The sequence below is a fragment of the Narcine bancroftii genome, chromosome 5 (assembly GCF_036971445.1).
Source record: "Narcine bancroftii isolate sNarBan1 chromosome 5, sNarBan1.hap1, whole genome shotgun sequence".
NCBI lineage: Eukaryota > Metazoa > Chordata > Chondrichthyes > Torpediniformes > Narcinidae > Narcine > Narcine bancroftii.
In genome coordinates, this window is record NC_091473.1 from 190,044,970 (window position 1) to 190,064,392 (window position 19,423).

General features: G+C 54.8%; 2 protein-coding genes across 5 annotated transcripts in view; one reads left to right on the forward strand and one right to left on the reverse strand.

Moving 5' to 3' along the window:
• Nucleotides 1-1,012: 1,012 nt before the first annotated feature.
• lmna (lamin A) overlaps nucleotides 1,013-19,423 on the reverse strand; it is a 73,728-nt gene continuing 55,317 nt past the window's right edge. For 2 of the 4 annotated variants that reach the window (XM_069940342.1, XM_069940343.1), the window contains exons 12-14: nucleotides 15,062-15,316; nucleotides 7,436-7,669; nucleotides 1,013-4,958 (exon numbers count right to left, since the gene is read on the reverse strand). In XM_069940342.1, the coding sequence (XP_069796443.1) occupies nucleotides 4,917-4,958; nucleotides 7,436-7,669; nucleotides 15,062-15,316 (531 nt within the window). In that variant the 3' untranslated portion in view covers nucleotides 1,013-4,916. The remainder of the gene's footprint in view (nucleotides 4,959-7,435; nucleotides 7,670-15,061; nucleotides 15,317-19,423) is intronic. The other 2 variants (XM_069940344.1, XM_069940345.1) reach the window with 2 other exon arrangements.
• On the forward strand, nucleotides 2,294-3,312 carry LOC138765426 (involucrin-like). The gene is made up of 3 exons (XM_069942468.1): nucleotides 2,294-2,305; nucleotides 2,555-2,839; nucleotides 2,968-3,312. Exons 1-3 carry the CDS (start codon nucleotides 2,294-2,296, stop codon nucleotides 3,310-3,312), a joined length of 642 nt encoding a protein of 213 aa, XP_069798569.1.

The window sequence follows — 19,423 nt, forward strand, 5'->3', positions numbered from 1 at the left end:
GGATGAACAGAGGGACCTTGGGGTCCACCCCTCAAGGTGGCCATGCAGCTCGATGGGGCAGGTAAGAAGGTGTCGTGTGAAAATGCGAGGCCGGAGAAACTCGGTGGCAAAGATAAAATTATGTAACTGATGCTTCGGCCTTGAAAAGGCCAATGGTGCGCTGACCCAGGGTCAGCACCAAGGGGGTTATCTGCGGGAATTGCCGCTCCTCCCCCCCAAGTGAGGTGCTGTCCCCCCCCCCCCAATAAGGTCATGGCCATCGCTCACCGTCAGACCCACCCCCACCCTCCGGCGTCACCAGCAGCGAGTGACACTTAACACCATGAAAGAAGCGTTATCAACATCTACGTTGGAGGGGCTGATGATGACCGAGTTTACGATAGTTAAACTGGACCCCCCTCCCCCATGCTGTGTTGACCTTCATTCATCGGGGGACTGAGTTCAAGAGTCATGAAGTGATGTTTCGGCTCCACTGGTGAGACCACATTTGGAAAATCGTGCTGGGTTCTGGTCATCTCATTACGGGGAAGGATGTGGAAGGCGCGGAGAGGGTGCAGAGGAGAATCACCAGGACGCGACCCAGATCGGAGAACGTGCCACGCGAGGCAAGGTTAACCGCGCCAGGGCTGTTCCCACCAGCACTCTATGCCCCTCTCGGTCACCAGCTTCCAGACTTCCCAATAGGAAGACCACTGCCTGTTCAGGCGATTAATTTGAGCACTGTCACGCTGAGCCCTGGTGCACCATGGGGCATGCACGCCCAGCCCGCTCCCGTTCGTGCTGCATCGCTGGTGGTGGGGACCTGGAATGCGCTGCCAGGGCTGGTGGTGGGGGGCCTGGAACAGTTGGGGCCATTTAAAAGACTCTTAGACGGGCGCATGGATGTGAGAGGGATAGAGGGTTAGGGGGGTGTGAGGGAGGGAGGGGGTTAGATTGATGGGTAGGCTCAACATTATGGGCTGAAGGGCCTGTACTGGGCTGCTATGTTCCTTTCGGATAAACTTCAGACACATTTAGTGAGTTATATATTGGAAAGTTTATTAAAAAGCACGTTGTGCACAAAATTACTCCACTTGTAAGAATAATCTGCCAAAGCTTCAGCTTTTACAATCCTTGGAAAAGCAAGTGCAAAAAAAGACAAAATTGTTTTTTTTTTCAGTTTGAGGGAGGAGCCCGTGTGGTGGGAGGTCACGGGGAGGGGGGGGGAGCAAGGAGCCATGCAGGACCCTTCCACAGGGAACAATCACCTGACTGAGACCACTGCAGTCTGCCAGTCGCTCCTCGACACCACTGTCCCGCTCCCCCCCCCGCCCCGATTCAGTGCCCTCTGCCCGATCCTCTCCCTCCCCCACTGCTCCAGTCTCCCCACTCTGCCCAATTCTCACCCCGTCCCACACACTCTCCATCTCCACGTTCCCTGCCCTCCATAACTCACGAACCCCACCCACCCTGTTTGGATGAGGGAGAGAATGGGAGCCCCGGATGGTGGGAAAACCCCACACAGTCATGGTAAGAACATGCAAACTGCACAGACATGCACAGAGATGCATGCGCACATGCACCCAGACACATACAGGCACGCATACATGTTACACACAGACACGTCCATGCTCAGACACACAGGTGCACATATGCACTCAGACATTAGGGTTAGGGTTAGGGTGCACACAGACACATACATGCACGCACAGACGCACAAATACAAAGACGCACACACGCACAAATACAAAGACGCACACAGATACACACAGATTCACATACATACACAGACACACATACACAGACACACACAAACACGCACATACAGATACACCGACACACAGTTCGACAGACACAGACACACACACACACACACACACACACACACACACACACACACACACACACACACACAGCCCGAAATGGGATCGAACCCATGTCCCCGGACCTGTTAGGTTCGATGCCTGTGCTCCCTCCCGACTGTCTCCAGCCGATACCCACGGACAGAACCCCTGGGATTTCTGCTGCCTCCTCCCATCTCCAGGCATGAGTCCATCAACACAAATGGGGCCTCTATCCCACCACATCTGAGCCGGGCCCCTCCTACACTTCCCCATTCCATCCTCCTCACATTCTCCCCTACCCCGGATTCCACACAGGGATGCACAATTCCATCAGGATCAGGCCATTCGTCCTATCAAGGCTGAACTATCACAAATCATAGCTGTAGTATTTTCCCTCTCAATCCCATTCTCCTGCCTTCACCCCATAACCTTTGACCCCCTTACTGATCAAGAACCTATCAAACGTACCCATGCCGCCTGCGGCAACGGACTCTATAGATTCCCCGCCCTCGGGCTGAAGAAACCTCTTCCCATCTCTGTTCTCAAGGGATGTCTTTTTATTTCTGAGGCTGTGCCCTCTGGTCCCGGACTTTGGCACCAGTGGAAACATCTTCTCCACCTCCACTCTATCATCAAGCCCACTCAGAATATGGGGGTCAACAGTCTGACGTCCCACCTCCCAAATTAATATTGACACACTCAGACAGACACACACACCGTAACTGGTACAGGGGCCCGGTGACCACAGTAACCAATACAGGGGCCTGGTGAACCACAGTAACCAGTACTGGGGCCCAGTGAACCACAGTAACCAGTACAGGGGCCAGGTGAACCACAGTAACCAGTACAGGGGCCAGGTGAACCACTGTAACCAGTACAAAGACCCAGTGAACCACAGTAACCAGTACAGGGTCCCGGTGAAGTACAGCAACCAATACAGGGGCCGGGTGAACCACAGTAACCAGTACAGGTGCCCAGTGAACCACAGTAACCAGTTAAGGGGCCCAGTGAACACAGTAATCAGTATAGGGGCCAGGTGAACCACAGTAACCAGTACAGGGGCCAGGTGAACCACAGTAACCAGTACAGGGGCCAGGTGAACCACAGTAACCAGTACAGGGGCCAGGTGAACCACTGAAACCAGTACAAAGGCCCGGTGAACCATAGTAACCAGTACAGGGTCCCGGTGAAGTACAGTAACCAATACAAGGGCCCAGTGAACCACAGTAACCAGTACAGATGCCCAGTGAACCACAGTAACCAGTTAAGGGGCCAGGTGAACCACAGTAACCAGTACAGGGGCCAGGTGAACCACTGTAACCAGTACAAACACCCAGTGAACCACAGTAACCAGTTAAGGGGCCAGGTGAACCACAGTAACCAGTACAAGGGCCAGGTGAACCACTGTAACCAGTACAAAGACCCAGTGAACCACAGTAACCAGTTAAGGGGCCCAGTGAACACAGTAATCAGTACAGGGATCCGGTAAACCACGATAATCAGTACAGGAGCTTGGTGAACCACAGTAACCAGTACAGGGGCCTGGTGAACAAAATTGACCAGTACAGGGGCCGGGTGAACCACAGTAACCAGTACAGGGGCTCCAATGAACCACAGTAACTGGTACAGGGGCCCAGTGAACCACAGTAACCAGTACAGGGGCTCGGTGAACCATAGTAACCAGTGCAGGGCCCTGGTGATCTGTACAGGGCCCCGGTAACCCTCGGTGACTGGTAAAGAAGATTGAGGGTGACCTGTGAAGGGGGCGGAGAGAAAGGAGGATTGGGGAGCAGTAGTTACCAGTACAGGAGGATGAAAGACAGGCTGATAGGGGAGCAGTATTGACTGGTACAGGTGCCCAGTGGTTTACTGGGCCATTATACTGGTTACTGGGACTAGCACAGGCAGCCATGGGTCCTGCGGTGACCAGCACCGGTGAAGGTCCGATTGTGACCGGCACAGGCATCGACAGGGCTGCTGGAGGGTAGTGGAGGTGACTGAAGAAGTGTTGCAAATATGACTGTCCTGGGGATTGGTGGAGACTAGTACAGGCCGACCGGGGTTAGGTAACCGGTATAGGCACCAGCGGAGATTAGTACAGGCAGATGGGGGGGGGGGTTGCCTGCTACAGCCACCAGCAGAGACCAATACAGGCAGATGGGGGTGCCTGGTACAGCCACCAGCAGAGACCAGTACAGGCGGATGGGGGTTCCTGGAACAGCCACCTTTGGAATCCTGTACAGGTGGAGGGGGTGGATCCTCTGGGTCCATTGGGGCGTTGATCTGGGATAGAGGTAGGGGTGGCTATGGGACCTGGGAGGGATCTGGGACCAGGAAGGGATCTGAAACTGGGAGGATGGATCTGGGACCGGGAGGAGGGATCTGGGATCAGGAGGAGGGGATCTGAGAGGGATTTGGGACTGGGAGGAGGGGATCTGGGATCGGGAAAGGATCTGGGACTGGGAGGAGGGGATATGGGACCGGGAAGAGGGGAGCTGGGACCAGGAGGAGGGGATCTGGGACCAGGAGGAGGGGATCTGGGATCAGGAAGGGATTTGGGACTGGGAGGAGGGAATCTAGGACCGGGAGGAGGGGATCCGGGACTGGAACCTGAGAGTGAAGGGGAATCTGGAGCCAGACATGGAACCTGAGATGAGTTGGGGGGGGTTGGAGGCACGTTGCTGTGCTGGCTGTTATGAAACACCAACGTCCAGTGGCTGGCATAGGCAGGATGGGCCAAATGACCTGTGTCCATGCCATCCGCCTCTGCTATTCTAAAACCTAGAGAGACTGGATTGGTTTCAAAAGTCATTGTTATTTTATTCATCTGCCTGAGTCCACAGAGGGAATAGTCCACAATATATGGCAAACTATCTCTCTCTCTATATATCTATTTTTATATAAGAAACAAATATAATTTTGGTTGATTGAGCACCTCAGAATTGTTTAGAAATTAGAGCACAATGTGAAAAAAATTATTCTGCCAAGCTTACAAACTCTTTTTAAAAAAAACCCATTCTTCCCGTTATACAAAATAGGCTGAAAATCTTCTTTGGAAACGGCAACTTGCAGTCCGCAGTGGCGGGTCACCGATCACATCACCACGCAGTTCTGGGCGCCCGCATGAGTCATTGCCTGCGGGGACAAGAGACAGACACCCGTGAGCTGAGGTCGGCGCTCCACCCCAGCATGGGATGGGACACTGTGAGTCGTTGGTGGGGGTTGGGGACGGTGGCCACGGGGACACTCAGAGCCTGCTGGTGGTTGGCCCACGTTAACCATGGGGTCAGGTCCAAGAGCTGTGGGGGTGAGGCTCGATGAGGCCCCACGTGGAATATTGTGTTCAATTCTGACTCCAGGAAGGGCACGGAGGGGGGATTCACAAGGGTGCTGCCTTCAGCCTTTTCTCCTTGGAGTGACAGGGGTGGTGGGAGGGAGGGAGGAAGGAGAGAGGAGGAAAGGGCAGAGGAGAGGAGGGAGGAAGAGGAGGGGGAGGGAGGAGAGGAAGGAGGAGGGGGAAGTGGGATAAAGAGACCAACACGTACGAGGTCACAGGAGGGAGGGTAGAAATGATGGGGGAGGGGGCAGTTCTGAATGGAGAGGGAAAGGGGTGGGGAGCTGGAGGCAAAGAGATTGTAGGGAAAGAGAGAGTCTCGGCCGGTGGGGGGTATTTAACGGAAACCGGAGAGGTCGATGCCGCCGAGTTGGAGGGGTCCAGATATAATATGAGGTGTTGATCCTCCAGTTTGAAAGTGGTCTCAGTCTGGCAGTACAAGACCACATACGGACATGTCAGCCCTGGAATGGGGGCGGGGGATTGAAATGGGCAGCCCCTGGGAGACCCTCGCTAATGTGGTGGATGGAGCTGAGGCGGTGAAGACGAGACAGGGGCACTGGGTGCAGCCATTGGCCCCCGAAGGGGGGTAGGCACAGGTGGAGCATCTCCCGCGGTCACGGGGGTGGGGGGAGTGGGGACGACGGGTGGAGGGACGTGCTAGCTGGTGGGGTCCCGCCACGGACGGGGGAGGCTGGCGGGCGAGGATGCAGGAAACGCCATCCGAGTCGGGGTGGAGGTGGGGAACCAGCGTGGATGTGCTGGCAATCGGGGAGAGAAGACCACCAGAGATTGGAGCAGGCGAAGGCCACTCGGCCCATCGAATCTGCTCTCTCACTAACCCTTGTGACAGATCTCAGAGCCTTCAACACTTTGAAAGAGACAAACGCCACCTGCTTCCTTGGAGAGGTTCACTGAAGGCTCTCTCTTAATTCACCACCCCCCCACCGAATCTCGAAACTCTCCTGTTGCTGGAACACACCCCCCCGACTTTGATCTTTCTCATCTGTATCTGTTTCTCATCCCTACCCTTCCAAACTCCAGCCCGAGGTAATTCAACCTCTCCTCAAAGGCTGACAAACTCCCCCTCCCCCTCCCTCCCCCCCTCCACACTCTCTCCAAACCTGGGACACCCTCGATCGTCATCAAGGGTGGGAGGTTGCGACCAATGGGCTTTGGTGGCAGGTTTTAGGGTCTCAGACTCCTCGCTGCCTCTAAGGGGAGGGGAGGCTAGGTTTCCTTGTGAATGGGCCAGGAAGTGGGGGGGACGTCCAATGAGAGTGAGGAGATTAACTGTGCCTTCGTTGAGGCAACGGGGGATGGCGGAGGAAGTTGGAAAAAGTGTGGTGAGGTTTCAGGAAGGACAGGGGTAGGTTTGCCCCGGGAGAGGGGGTTTTGGGGAGGGGTGGGGGGGGTGTTGACAGGGGCCGAGACACGACTGGTTAGGGCCCCTCCCCCCCCCCCCGAGGATGCAGAGCAATAATGCTCTGTTGTCGTACATATAAGTACAAGGCACAATGGAATTTCCATCTGCTGGGCTGGGGGGGGTGTCTCATTTTGGGTTGGGGGAGTGGTGGTGTGGGAAGTTATTAATCTTTGTAATGTCTGCCCTATGGGGGAGGGGACAATGGAAACATCCTGGGGATATGGCGGGGGTGGGGGGGGGTGGGGGGATAAGGGAGAAGTGATCCTCTATCCTGGGACCGGGACATTCGCAGGAGGGGTCTGTAGGTGAGGGGTAGGGAGAGAGAGGAAGGGAGGGGTCTCTGAGAAGGGAGGGATCTGCAGGGGGAGGGGGAGTGAGGAGGGGTCTGCTGGAGGGGGAGAGAGGGGAGTGAGGAGGAGTCTGCGGGAGGGGAGGAGGGGTCTGTAGGAGGAGTGAGGGTGGGTCTGTAGGAGGGGGAATGAGGAGGGGTCAGCGGGAGCAGGAGGGGAGTGAGAAGGGGTCTTCGGGGGAGGGGAGTGAGGAGGGGTCTGTGGGAAGGGGAATGGAGAAAGGGGTCTGTGGAAGGGGAAGGGGAGAGGGGTCTGCAGGGGTAGAGGAGCGAGGAGGGGTCTGTGAGAGGAGTGAGGAGAGGTCTGTGGGATGGGGAGTGAGCAGGGAGTCAGCGGGAGGGGAAGTGGTAAGATCAAGGATGGCCAGTCCTGAGTCACCTCCTTCCCCAAACTTCCCCCTCCCACTGAAGCCGGGCAGCCGCAACCCCCCCCCCCTTCCCCCCTACCTCCCCACGTGCCCAGAGACACCCCCCTCCTCCAGGGAGGGAGGGTCACTGCCCACCTCTCGCTCCTCGTCCTGGCTCCCCCGCGTGGCAGCCCGTAGCGTCTGGGCGGGACACCCTTGTTGATCCGGGGGGAAGCCCTCCGTCTGGTGGCGGCCTTGAGGGTGGGCCGGACCCTCCCCCTCCCGGCGTCCGGGCTGCGTCTCTCTTCCCCGTCGGGGGTGCGCTCCCGCTGGGGTGAGGGGGGGCCACTCGGGGGGGTCGCAGCGGGCGGGCAGCGTCTCCGGGAATACCTGTTCGGGGGGAGGGGAGGGGCAAAACAGGGAGGTTTCTATGGCGATGCTGTACCCTCCAATGAGGTGAGAGGGTGGGGTAGGGGCTCAGATCTCGGGCGCTTCGTGGAATCTTGCTGTGCGCCTGATGAGGGAGGGGAGGAATGAGGTGGGTTGGCAGAGAGTGGGATCTTGCTGTGCTGCTGAGGGAGGTGTGGGGATGGGAGGGGGTTGGGACTCAGATTCAGGATATTTTGTGGGACCTTGCTGTGCTCCTGAGGGGTTGGGGGGCTGGCAGGGTGTGAGAATCAGATAGAAGGCACCGTGGGATCTTGCTTTGCCCATGAGAGGGGAGGGTGAGAATGAGAGGGGGCACATCACCTGCAGATTCCAGCAAGGGGCAAGCAGGCCCTTCAGCCTGCTCTCCCTGCTAGCCCTCAAATGTGCACAGCTCCTGTGTTATTGCCCCTCCGTCCACCTTCTCGCACCTTACTTCTACCACCTCACCCGCGTATATTAAAGTGGGGGGGGGGCGGGGGAGCGTGCAAACTTCACGTAATGAGCACCATTGGCAGGGATCGAAACAGGATTTCTGGAGGATGGCTCAAACTGGTTGAACACCTAAGGCCAAGTTTGTCTCTTTGGGTGAGGGAGGGTTGGGGTACGGGGACCGACGTGGTGAACAGTGGGGAGTGTTATAGAACAGAGAGACCTCAGGGTACAAGGACTGACACAGTGAACGGTCGGGAGTGTAATAGAACAGAGACCTCGGTGTACGGGGACCAACACAGTGAACAATGGGGAGTGATATAGAACAGGGAGACCTCAGGGTACGGGACTGACATGGTGAATGGAGGGGAGTGTGGTAGAATAGATACTTTGGGATTCGGGGACCGACGCGGTGACCGGTGGGGAGTGTTATAGCACAGAGAGATCTCGGGTTACGGGGACTGACATGGTGAATGGTGGGCCCCTGGGGTGTGTTGTGGAACACAGACCTCATGGTGAATGGTGGGGAGTGTTGCAGAACAGTGAGCTCCAGGGCTGCAGGGACATCATTCCCCAAAAGTGTGGACACAGGTGGTGGGGAAGATGGTGTCTGGGCCATGCTTGCCTTTGTCAGTCGGGGCACAGAGTATGGGAGCTGTCACAACTTTTCAAGATGTGGGCGTGACCACAAGGAATATCGTGCGCCCAGCTGTAGGAGGGAGGTCAATGAGCTGGAGAGGGGGCGTGAAAGATTCACTGGCATGTTCCTAGAACTGAGGGGCGGGGTGGGGGGGGAGTTCGAGTTATAAGATCAGAGAGGAGACCTTTGCCTCTCAAACATTAGTCGGGATGTGGACAACAGCAGGAAGAAAAGGCGTGTGGGGGGGGGGGGGGGGGGAGGGGGGGGGTGGATTTTAACAAGTAGATTGGGAAAACCAGGATCTCAAGAGAGAGAATTTATAGAACGCAAGCAGCGTGTAGATGAGCCCAGGAGGGAAGCAGCTATCCTGGATTGGTTTTTTGTAATGCTCCGAAGAGTAAAGGAACCGTGAGGTGGGTGGGGGGGGGGGGGGGGGGGGGGGGGGGGAGCAATGATTGAGTTCAATTTGAGATTTAACAAGGAGAAACTGAAGTCAGGTTTCAGTGGAGTAAAGGGAATTAGAGGCATGAAAGAGGAACTGGCCAACATAAATGGGAAGGGGGGGCACAAACAAGGCAACATAAAAGGGCAAGAGAAGGCAAACAAGGAAGCAAAAATTAGTGGGAAGTCTTAAAAACTCACAGAAGGTGGGTGAAAAAATGGGGGGGGAGATGACATATGAATGCTTCGTAAAAAGAGGTGAGAGATGTAGAACCACTGGAAAATGACGCTGGAGAAATACTAAGGGGAGACGAGGAGATGACATTATTTTGTATCACTGTGGAAGTCGCGAGCGGTGTCCTGGACGGCGAAGGGTATGGGGGAAGGGAAGTGGGTGCAGTTACTATTGCAAAGGGACGAGGCGCTCAGAAAAGCTGAAAGGTCTCGGGGTGGATAAGCCTCCTGGGCCAGATGAATCACATCCTCATCCCCCGAAAGGAGGAGCTGCAGAGATTGTGGAAAAGCCAGCAATGACCTCTCAGGAGCTGACAGATTGTGGCATGGTCCTAAATCCCAGGAAGGAGAGGAGGCCGGCAGTGAGGGAATTCTAGACTGCTTAGCCCGACAGCAGCGGTTGGGAGGATGTTGGAGTCAACTGTCAAAGGGGCGAGGTTACTTGGGAGGCACGTGACTGGATGGGGCCAGAGCCAGCATGGTTTCCTTCAGGGGAAATCTTGCTGGGCAAACCCAGTGGAATTCTTAGAAGTGACAAGCAGGCTGGATATGGAGTAGATGTTGTGGATTTTCAGAAGGTGCCACACATGAACCTACTGAACAAGATAACATCCCTTGAGACAACAGGAGACACACCAGTGTGGGAAGAGCATTGGCTGATTGGCAGAAAGCAGAGAGTTAGGATACAAAGATCATGTTCTGATGGGCTGCCAGTTGCCAGTGGCGTCCCGCAGGGGTCGGGATTGGGGCCACATTGTTTTATGTTGTACAAAGTAATGATCTAGATTACAGAATGAAGGGCTCTGTGGCCAAGTCTGCAGACGATACGAAGGTCGGTGGAGGAGCCGGTTGTGTTGAGGAAATGGGGAGGCTGCAGAAGGACTTGGAAGGATCGGGAGAACGGGCAGAGAAGGGACAAATGCCGGAAACTGCACGCTTATGTACTTTGGGAGAAGAAATAAATGAGCAAATAATTTTCCAAACGGGAAGGAACTGGAAAATTCCCAGATGCAAAGGAACCTTGTGCAGGATTGGCTGAAGGCGAACCTGCAGGTTGAGCCGGTGGTAACGAAGGCAAATGCAACGCTAGCCTTCACTTCAAGAGAATACAAGAGCAGGGATGTGATGGTGAGGCCTCACGTGGAAGATTGAGGGCAGTCCTGGACTCCTCGTTTAAGAAACGATGAGCTGACATTGAGAGGAAGTTCTTAAGGTCGATTCTGAGAATAAAAGGGTTATTATATGAGGAATGTTGGATGGCTCCTGGCCGGCACTTGATGGGATTTAGGAGAATGGGGGGCAGGGGGAGATTCTCATTGAAACTTTTTGAACGTTGAAAGGTATGGACAGAGTCAATATAGAAAGGTAATTTCCCATGGTGGGAGAGTCTGGGACAAGAGGACACAACTTCAGGATTGGAGGGCGTCCATTTAGAACAGAGACGGGGAGGAATTTCTTCAGCCAGAGGGCGGTGAATCTGTGGAATTTGTTGCCATGGCCAGTTGTGGAGGCCAGGTCATTGAGTGTATTTAAAGCAGAGATTGATCGATTCTTGATTAGCCAGGGCATCAAGGGATACAGGGAGAAGGCCAGGCAGTGGGGCTGAGTGGGGAAAATGGATTAGCTCCTGATTAAATGGTGGGGCAGACTTGATGGGCTGAATGGCCTATCTCTGCTCCTGTGTGTTATGGTCTGATGGACGCTTATAAATCTGTGAGGGTCCTGGATAAGGTGAATAGTTCACAGTCTTCACCCATATGGTCAGGAATCGAAAACTAGAGGGCACAGGTTGAAGGGGAGACGTTTAAAGGGACCTTCTTCACACTAAGGGTGGGGGGGATGTGAAACAAGGGAGGGGGCAGGGCAATTGCAATAGGGAAGGTTTCAAGGGACATAGGGCAATTGCAGGTGAACAGGACCAGCTCAGATAGGCGACTGGATCAGCGGGGAGAGGGTGGGCCCAAGGGAATCACAATCGCACCTCAAGAGGAAAGGGGAGTGATCTCTGGTCCTGCCACCCACCCCTTTTGCAGGAACCGTACCTTCTCAGAAGTGGAACCCCAGCTCTTCCCACCACTACCAAACCCCACTCCCTCCCCCCCCTCCCCCACCGCCAGTCCCCACCTCCCAGGAGCAACTCCTGCCATCCTCCTCCTGGCTGGGACACTAGTACAGGGATTCCCCTCTACTCTGGGCACCCCTGAGATCTTCTGGGCATGACAGCAAGCCTGCGCCAGAGATGGGAGAGGCGCTGCCACATGGCTCGAGTCCTGGGTTAAAATCTGGCCTGAGAGAGAGAGAGAGAGAGAGAGAGAGAGAGAGAGAGAGAGAGAGTCTGTGTGTATCTGCATGCCTGTGTCTATGTGTGTCTGCGAGTGTATGTGTCTATGTCTGCGTGGGTCTGCCTGTGTGTCTCTCTGTGTGCGTGCATGCGTGTGTGTGTGTGTGTGTGTGTGAGTGAGTGCATGAAGGTGTGTCTGGTTTTGTGCACGTGTGCGCTGTTTGCCTGTAGTTGTTGGCGTGTGTGCATGCATGTGTGTGTGAAGTTTGCATGTTCCTCCTCCCACCCATGCTTCAATCCCTATGATTTGTGGAGTTGGTGGGAGGGAGGAGTGAACCCCCTCCTGCAGTGTGTGCGGGTGAGCAGTAGGCTGTGGGCAGTAACAGGGAAGGGAAGTGGGGTCACTCCTGGAGAGAGCACAGAAGTGAATCGCGGCAGGGCTGGCCACGGCCCCTCAATCTTGCCCCACCATCAATCTCACCAGGCAACATTCCCTCCTCCCCTCACCTCCCCCAACTTCCCAAAATGTGGTTGCCCCCCTGCTCTGATCTGATCTCCAGGACCTTCCAGCACACCAATTCCCGGAGCCCCCTCTCCGCACAAAGCACGTTCGACACATCTCAGGTTGAAGTACTGCCATCCCCATTTTCTCTGCCGTTCCAGACTCTTCCTCTCCTGGGAATACACAGTGCATAGACAGGCCCTTTGGCCCATCTTGTCCATGTCGACCCAAATGTCTGATCCACACTAGTCCCATCTGCCCACATCCCTCTAGACCAGCTGTTCCCAACCTTTCTTTTGGCTATGGCCCTGTTCAAAGTTTATGGGGCCCCGTCCCCTGTGCAGTGGTCTAATTTAGACCACACAGCATAGGCCATTCAGGCCAATTAGTCTACCCCACCATTTAATCATCCATTTCCCCACTCAGCCCCCAGTGTCCAGTCCTGGCTAATCAAGAACCTGCCAATCTCTGCCTTAAATACACCCAATGACCGCCTGTGACAAGAAATTTCCACAGATTCACTGCCCTCTGGCTCGAGAAATTCCAACTTCAATTTCTGAAGTTGTCCCCTCTTGTTCTGGACTCTCACCGTGAAGAACAACCTTTCTACATCGACTCTGACCAAGTTCAAACTGTTTAACTGAGATCTCCCCCTCGTTCTCCTAAATCCCATTGAGTGCCAGCCAAGAACTGTCCAATGCTCCTCACATGATGACCCTTTCATTCCCAGAATCGTCCTTGTGAACCTCCCCTAAACCCTCTCCAACATCAGCACATCCTCTCTTAAATGAGGAGCCAAGAACTGCTCCACCTGCCTCACAACCCCCTCAATGTCATGTCCCTGCTCTGAGATGCTTTACAACAAAAGGGCTTTTCACTCAGTGTGAGCGCCACATGGAGCCTCCGACCATCTTGTCTGTGCTGATTAGAGACAGCATCGCGGTCCATTCCCATTTACCCTGCATCCGTCTCAATACCCACCCACCCCCCACCCCCCCAAAATTCCACCCACTGCCTTCTGAGCCCTGTTCTTCGGCTCGTTCCAGGTGGCCTCCCTCTGGGGTGGGAAACGTGTGACCTGGGACCCTCTCATAAACCTCTCCCATCGAACCTGGGTGGGGGGGGGGGGAAAACGATGGACCGTATCCAATAAGGTCCCCCTCAGCCTCTTGCCCTCCCAATCTCTCCAACTCTCCTTATTCCTCAAGACCCCACCCCCCCACCCCCCTTCCCACCGTCTTGGGAACACAGTCTCTCTGCCTCCCTCTCCTCCATCGCTCTCTCTCTAACCCCTTTCTCTCACTCCCCCTTTCTCTCCCTCCCCTATCTTTCTCTCTTTCCCTCCCTCTCCTCCACTCCCTTCCTTCTCTCTCCCTCAAACTCCTCTCTCTTTCCCTACCTTTCTCTCCCCCTCTGCTTTCCCTCTCCTGCCCTTTTGCCCTCTCCTCTCTCTCCAACTCCTCTCTCCCCTTCCCTATATCTCTCTTTCCCTACCCCTTTCTCTCCCCGTCCGCCCCCTATCCTGCCCTTTTGCCCTCTCCACTCTCCTGCCCTTTTGCCCTCTCTCTCTCTTTCCCTACCCCTTTATCTCCCTCCCTCTCCTCCCCTTTTGTCCTCTCCTTTCCCTCTCCCTCTTCACTTTCAGAATCCCCCTGAGCGATGACCTTGCACCCCAACCACCCTCAGGTTCAAGGGCAGCCGATGACAGACATCGAGTGCTTGGACTGAAGTGGCTGCTGGTGCCTGGCCTAACAGTGGTTCCACTGGTTATGGGTCTCCGGGAAGTTAATGGGATATCTGGAGCAGGAAGGATCTTTGAGGAGTGGGACAGACCCGAACGATTTATTTTCTCTGGACCGTTGGAGGGTTTATACAACCGCGAGTTGTCTATAAGATGGAGAGTCAGGACCTGTCCTCCAGGGTGAAAGGTGGAGGACGGAGGGGTTTACAGAGACAGGGAGGGGTGTAGGAGACTGGAGGGGGTGACAGAGACAGGGAGAGATGTAGGGGACTGGAGGGGGTGACAGAGACAGGGAGGGGTGTAGAGGACCAGAGGGGGTTACAGAGACAGAGAGGTATGTAGGGGACTGAGGGGGTTATAGAGACAGAGAGGGGTGTAGGGGACTGAGGGGGTTACAGAGATAGGGAAGGGTGTAGGGGACTGGAGAGGATTACAGAGACAAGGAGGGTTGGAGGGGTCGGGAGGGTTACAGAGACAGGGAGGGGTGTGTGTGAGTGAATATGCTAAAACATTGAAATGATAAAGGGGAACTGAGCCAGTCTCGTTGCGTCCATAGGAGAGAAAGGTCTACTATCGACGTTTTGAGCCTGAGGCTTCCTCAAGAGCAGTTAAGCAGGCGGGCGACTGGTTAGAAAAAGGGGGAGAAATGGGAAGGGGAGGGGTCCAGAACAACATAAGATGTGATAAGAGGAGAGGTGAGAATTGAGTTTCGTTTTGAAAAGAAAGAGGAAAAAAAAGAGAGAAAGGGAAGGGGAGAGAGGGAGAGGAGGGGAGGGAGGGAGAGAAATTTGGAGGGGAGGGGAGTGTTTAATAGGAACTGGCAAGGTCGATGTTAATGCCACCCGGTCGGGTGTTGTCCCACCAATTTGTGGGTGGTCTCGGTCTGGGGGTGCACGAGCCCAGGGGTGAATATGTCAGCACGGGGATTTAAAGAGAGTTAGAATGTGGGTTCCCCCTCCCATAGGGTCAGTCAGGAACCTGCCCCCCATGGACCCTTCCCCTGGTTTCGGTTAGGGGAGAACCTGCCCCCAATCACCCTCAACCCCTCCGCGGTCCATCTCCCCTCACCCCACCGGCTCACTGACCTGCCCTCCGATGGGCTGCTGGTCCAGCACGAAGGAGCGTGCGATGATGGGGTCGGACGCTCCCCCCCTGCCACCCCCACTGGTGCTGCGGGCGGTCACGCTGTGCCGGGGGTTGGGCCCGGTGATGATGGTGGTGGTGGTGGTGGTCCGCTGCTCGGACTCCTCCAAGTTCTCCCTGCTGCCCGACAGCTGTCCGCACGATCCGCACACAGCTGAGCGGGAGCGCAGGTTGTAGTCCGCATCCGAGGTTCCAGCCTGGGGATGGGGAAGGGGAGGGGAGGGGGTCAGGGGGATGACCTGGAACCCGTCCCCCTTTCCCAGCACCCATCCTCCTCCCTAAGCACCCCAAATCCACCTCCTCCAGCACCCATCGCCCTCCCTGGAATCGATCACCCTCCCTGAACCACACACCCCCTCCCAAAAAACCCCTTCCGCTCCCCAACACCCAATCCCCTCCCACTCCCCAACACCCACACCCCTTCTACTCCCCAACTCCCACTCCCCTTCCTCTTCCCCTACATCCACTCCCATCCTGCTCCCCAACACCACTCCCCTTCCGCTCCCCAACACCCAATCCCCTCCCACTCCCCAACACCCACACCCCTTCTACTCCCCAACTCCCACTCCCCTTCCTCTTCCCCTACATCCACTCCCATCCTGCTCCCCAACACCACTCCCCTTCCGCTCCCCAACACCCACTCCCCTACATCTACTCCCCCTCTTCCCCAACACCCCCTTTCTTTCATCTCCCCAGCACTCTCTCCCCCTCCTCACCACACCTCCCCAATCCCCTTCCATTTCCCCATCCCACCATACCCCTTCCCCAACAGTACCTCCCACAAGACCCCTCCCCTCCCCAGCTCCCCCACCCCGTGAGGATTTAAAAACCCCCTTTTCCACGGGCATCCTAGTAAATCGGCCGTGCAGTGTCCCGGGGTAGGAAGCCCTTTGATTCGTTTCCACTGGGCCCACTCTTAACTGGGACACTAATTGCTTTTCCACTGAACGTCCCCAGAGATCGGAACATTCAACCTTCAACTGGAACCTGCTGTACCTTTCCCACTGGTTTAAACGGCACGCTGCCGTGGGCAAACGCCCGGGATACGAGTAGAGGTTGAGGCAGTTAATCCCCGGCGTGAAATGATGTAATTTGACACTGGTGTTCGGACAGTGTTCCTTTTCCACTGGACCCTGTCCCAGTAAATTCCCAGTTAATTCCTGGGACAGGGTGCCACTGGAAAAGGGGCTCACGATACCTCAGGGACCACACTCACTGGAGGTCAGATGAATGCGAGGGGTTGGGGGTGGAATCTTATCAAGGTAAGAAATGATCATGAAGAATGAGGGTCGTTGTTTCCACCGTGGGGGAGACTGGATCCAAGAGAATGGAATGTGGAAATGTACAGCTCAGTGCAGGCCCTTCAGCCCACAGTGCTGTGCTGACCCGATAACCTATTCGAACAATTGCTGAGAATTTCCCCACTGCATAACACTCTGTTTTGATCAGTTCCGTACACCTAATAACCTCTTAAAAGATCCCATCGCACCTGTCTCCATTAACGTTGCCACACAACCATGAGATGGGGGAGAGGGAGGGGGACGGGGATGGCTCTGTGAACGGTGAGGGAGGGGGGGTGGTAAGCTGGAAGAAAGAAGGCAGAGGGATGGGGGAGGGAGGGACTCAAGAAGGGCTTAAAGGAAGCTGGAGAAAAGTGTGTGTGTGTGTATGTGTGTGTACGTGCGAGTATGCAAGTGTGTGTGCATATACGTGTGCTTTTACGTTTTTGTATACGTGTATGTGTGCATTTATGTTTGTGTGTGTTATGTTTGCGTGTACGTGTGTTCACGTGAGTGCGTGCATACATATGTATGTAGTGTGTATGTGAGTGTGTACGTGTGTTAATGTGCGGATGTATCTCTGTGTGTACATGTGTGTGAGCGTGCAAGTAGGCGAATCTATGTATGTGCAAGTGTGAGCGTGTACATGTGAATCTGTGTGTGAGAGTGAGAAAGTGTCAGTGGGTTAATCAGCTGCCATAAACCCCTCCCCCCATTACCCCCCTAGAATGTGGGTGAGGGGAGCACAAGAAACAGGAGCCAAAGGTGGCCACTCAGCCCATCGAGCCTGCTCCCCATTCATAGATCTGATCATGGAGTCATCTCCACTTCCTCACCTGCTCCCCAGATCCCTCAGTTTCCCCATCCCTGAGACAAAAACCCATCTCTCGGCACCTCGAACACAGTCAATGAGGCAGGCTCTTCTTGCTTCCGAGTTTCACTCCTCCTTACCTCTGACCTGAATCTGCTCTCCCTCACCCCAATCCTTGAGACTTTGACTCCTCGTTCTGGTCTCCCCTTCCTCCTGCTTCTATCTTGCCCATCCCTTCTGGATTTGTACAGATTTCTACAAGATCCCTTCTTGCTCTTCTAAGAGTTCAGCCTCAGGAGACCCCCCCTCGTCCCCACTACACCAGGACAAAAAGCTCGGAGGTCCTTCCACAAGTGGAGAAGAAAGATCGCTGGCAAGAGCTTCGGGGTGGGGTTGATGGGAGTGTTGTGGGAAGGGGAGGGGGGAAGAAGGGGTGGGCAACAAGGTGGGATTGGTGTAAATGGGCAGTTCTGCAGTTAGCTGGGACTCGTGGATGTCCGTGCCTCTGGGTCCATGGGGGTGGCGGAGATGGGGGTCGAGAGTGGTGTGGGGGGGGAACAGGGGTGCGCAGGGAAGGGATTGTCCTCACCGGGAGCTGGTAAGATGGGCCAAATGGCTCCCTGCTCACCCACCCCATTCACCTGCAACTCCCCCCTCCATCTCTCTTGCCCAACAGCGGGCGGGTGAGGTTCAGAGACGATTTGGGGACTAGTGGTCGTGCCTCGGGGATCGGTGCTGGGACTGTCATTGTTTGTCATCTGTATCAATGATCTGGACGATAATGTGGCAAATTGGATCAGCAAATTTGCTGATAACACTAAGAATGGATGGGCTGTGGACAGTGAAGAAGATTTTCAAAACTTGCAGAGGGATGTGGACCAGCTGGAAAAATGGGCTGAAAAATGGGAGTTGAAATTTAATGCAGACAAGTGTGAGGTGCTGCTTTTTGGAAGAACAAACCAAGAAAGGATGTACACGGTGAATGGTTGGGCACTGAGGAGTGTGGTAGAACAGAGGGATCTGGGAATACAGATACATCATTCCCTGAAAGTGGCGTCACAAGTGGAAAGGGGCATAAAGAGAGATTTTGGCATCTTGGCCTTCATAAATCAAAGTATTGAGTACAGAAGTTGGGATGTTATGGTAAAGGTCTATAAGATATTGGTGAGGGCAAATTTGGAGCATTGTGTGCAGTTTTGGTCACCGAACTACAGGAAGGATATCAATAAGATAGAAAGAGTGCAGAGAAGATTTACTAGGATGTTGCCTGGACTTCAGGAAATGAGTTACAGGAAAGGGTTAAACAGGTTAGGATTTTATTCCCTGGAGCGTAGAAGAATGAGGGGAGATTTGATCGAGGTATTTATAATTATGAGGGGGATAAGGCAGTGTAAATGCAGGTCAGCTTTTTCCACTGAGGGTTGGTGAGGTACAGACTGGAGGACGTGGGTTTAGGGTGAAAGGGGAAAAGTTTAGGGGGAACTTCTTCACGCAGTGGACGTGTGGGATGAGCCGAAGTGATGAATGCGTGTCTCAATTTGAACATTGAAGAAGAATTTGGACAGGTCCATAGATGGGAGGGGTCTGGAGGGTGATGGGCTGGGTGCAGGTCAGTGGGTCGAGGCAGAAAAATAGTTTGGCACTGACGAGAAGGGGCTGTTTCTGTGACCACAGGCAAAATGGAGCTGAGGCAGAGAGCACAGGTATTTCCCAGGACAATAGGATGGGGAGAGGAAGGAGAGTCGGACTCAGCTTGTTTCCCTGGGAGTAAGGCTGGAGGTCGGGAATATGGGAAATAGAATCTACCCCCCCCCCCCCCCCGCCCCCATGGAGGACTGGATGGGCCAAAAGCCTGTTTTGGTAATATAGTAGGGGGAAATCAGTGGTGAGGATGGGGGTTTCAGGGAGAAGTGAGGGAAGGTTTTTACAGTCCCTGTAGTGATGACATCAATGCATAAGTGCGTGCGGTGTATGGCAATAAACACGGTATCATCAGGGTGGGAGGGCAGGGATTCAAAGGAGATGCGAGGGGAAAAAGTTTTTTCCCCTCAAGGAGTGTTGATATCTGAACTCACTACCAGAGGAAGCAGTGAAGATACAGTCACTACCTTTCTCAATCTTTTTTCCCCGCATGTCCCATCCATACTGGTCCCACCTGCCCACACCTCTCTAAATCCGTCCTATCCATGGATCCATCCAAATGCCCCACCCAC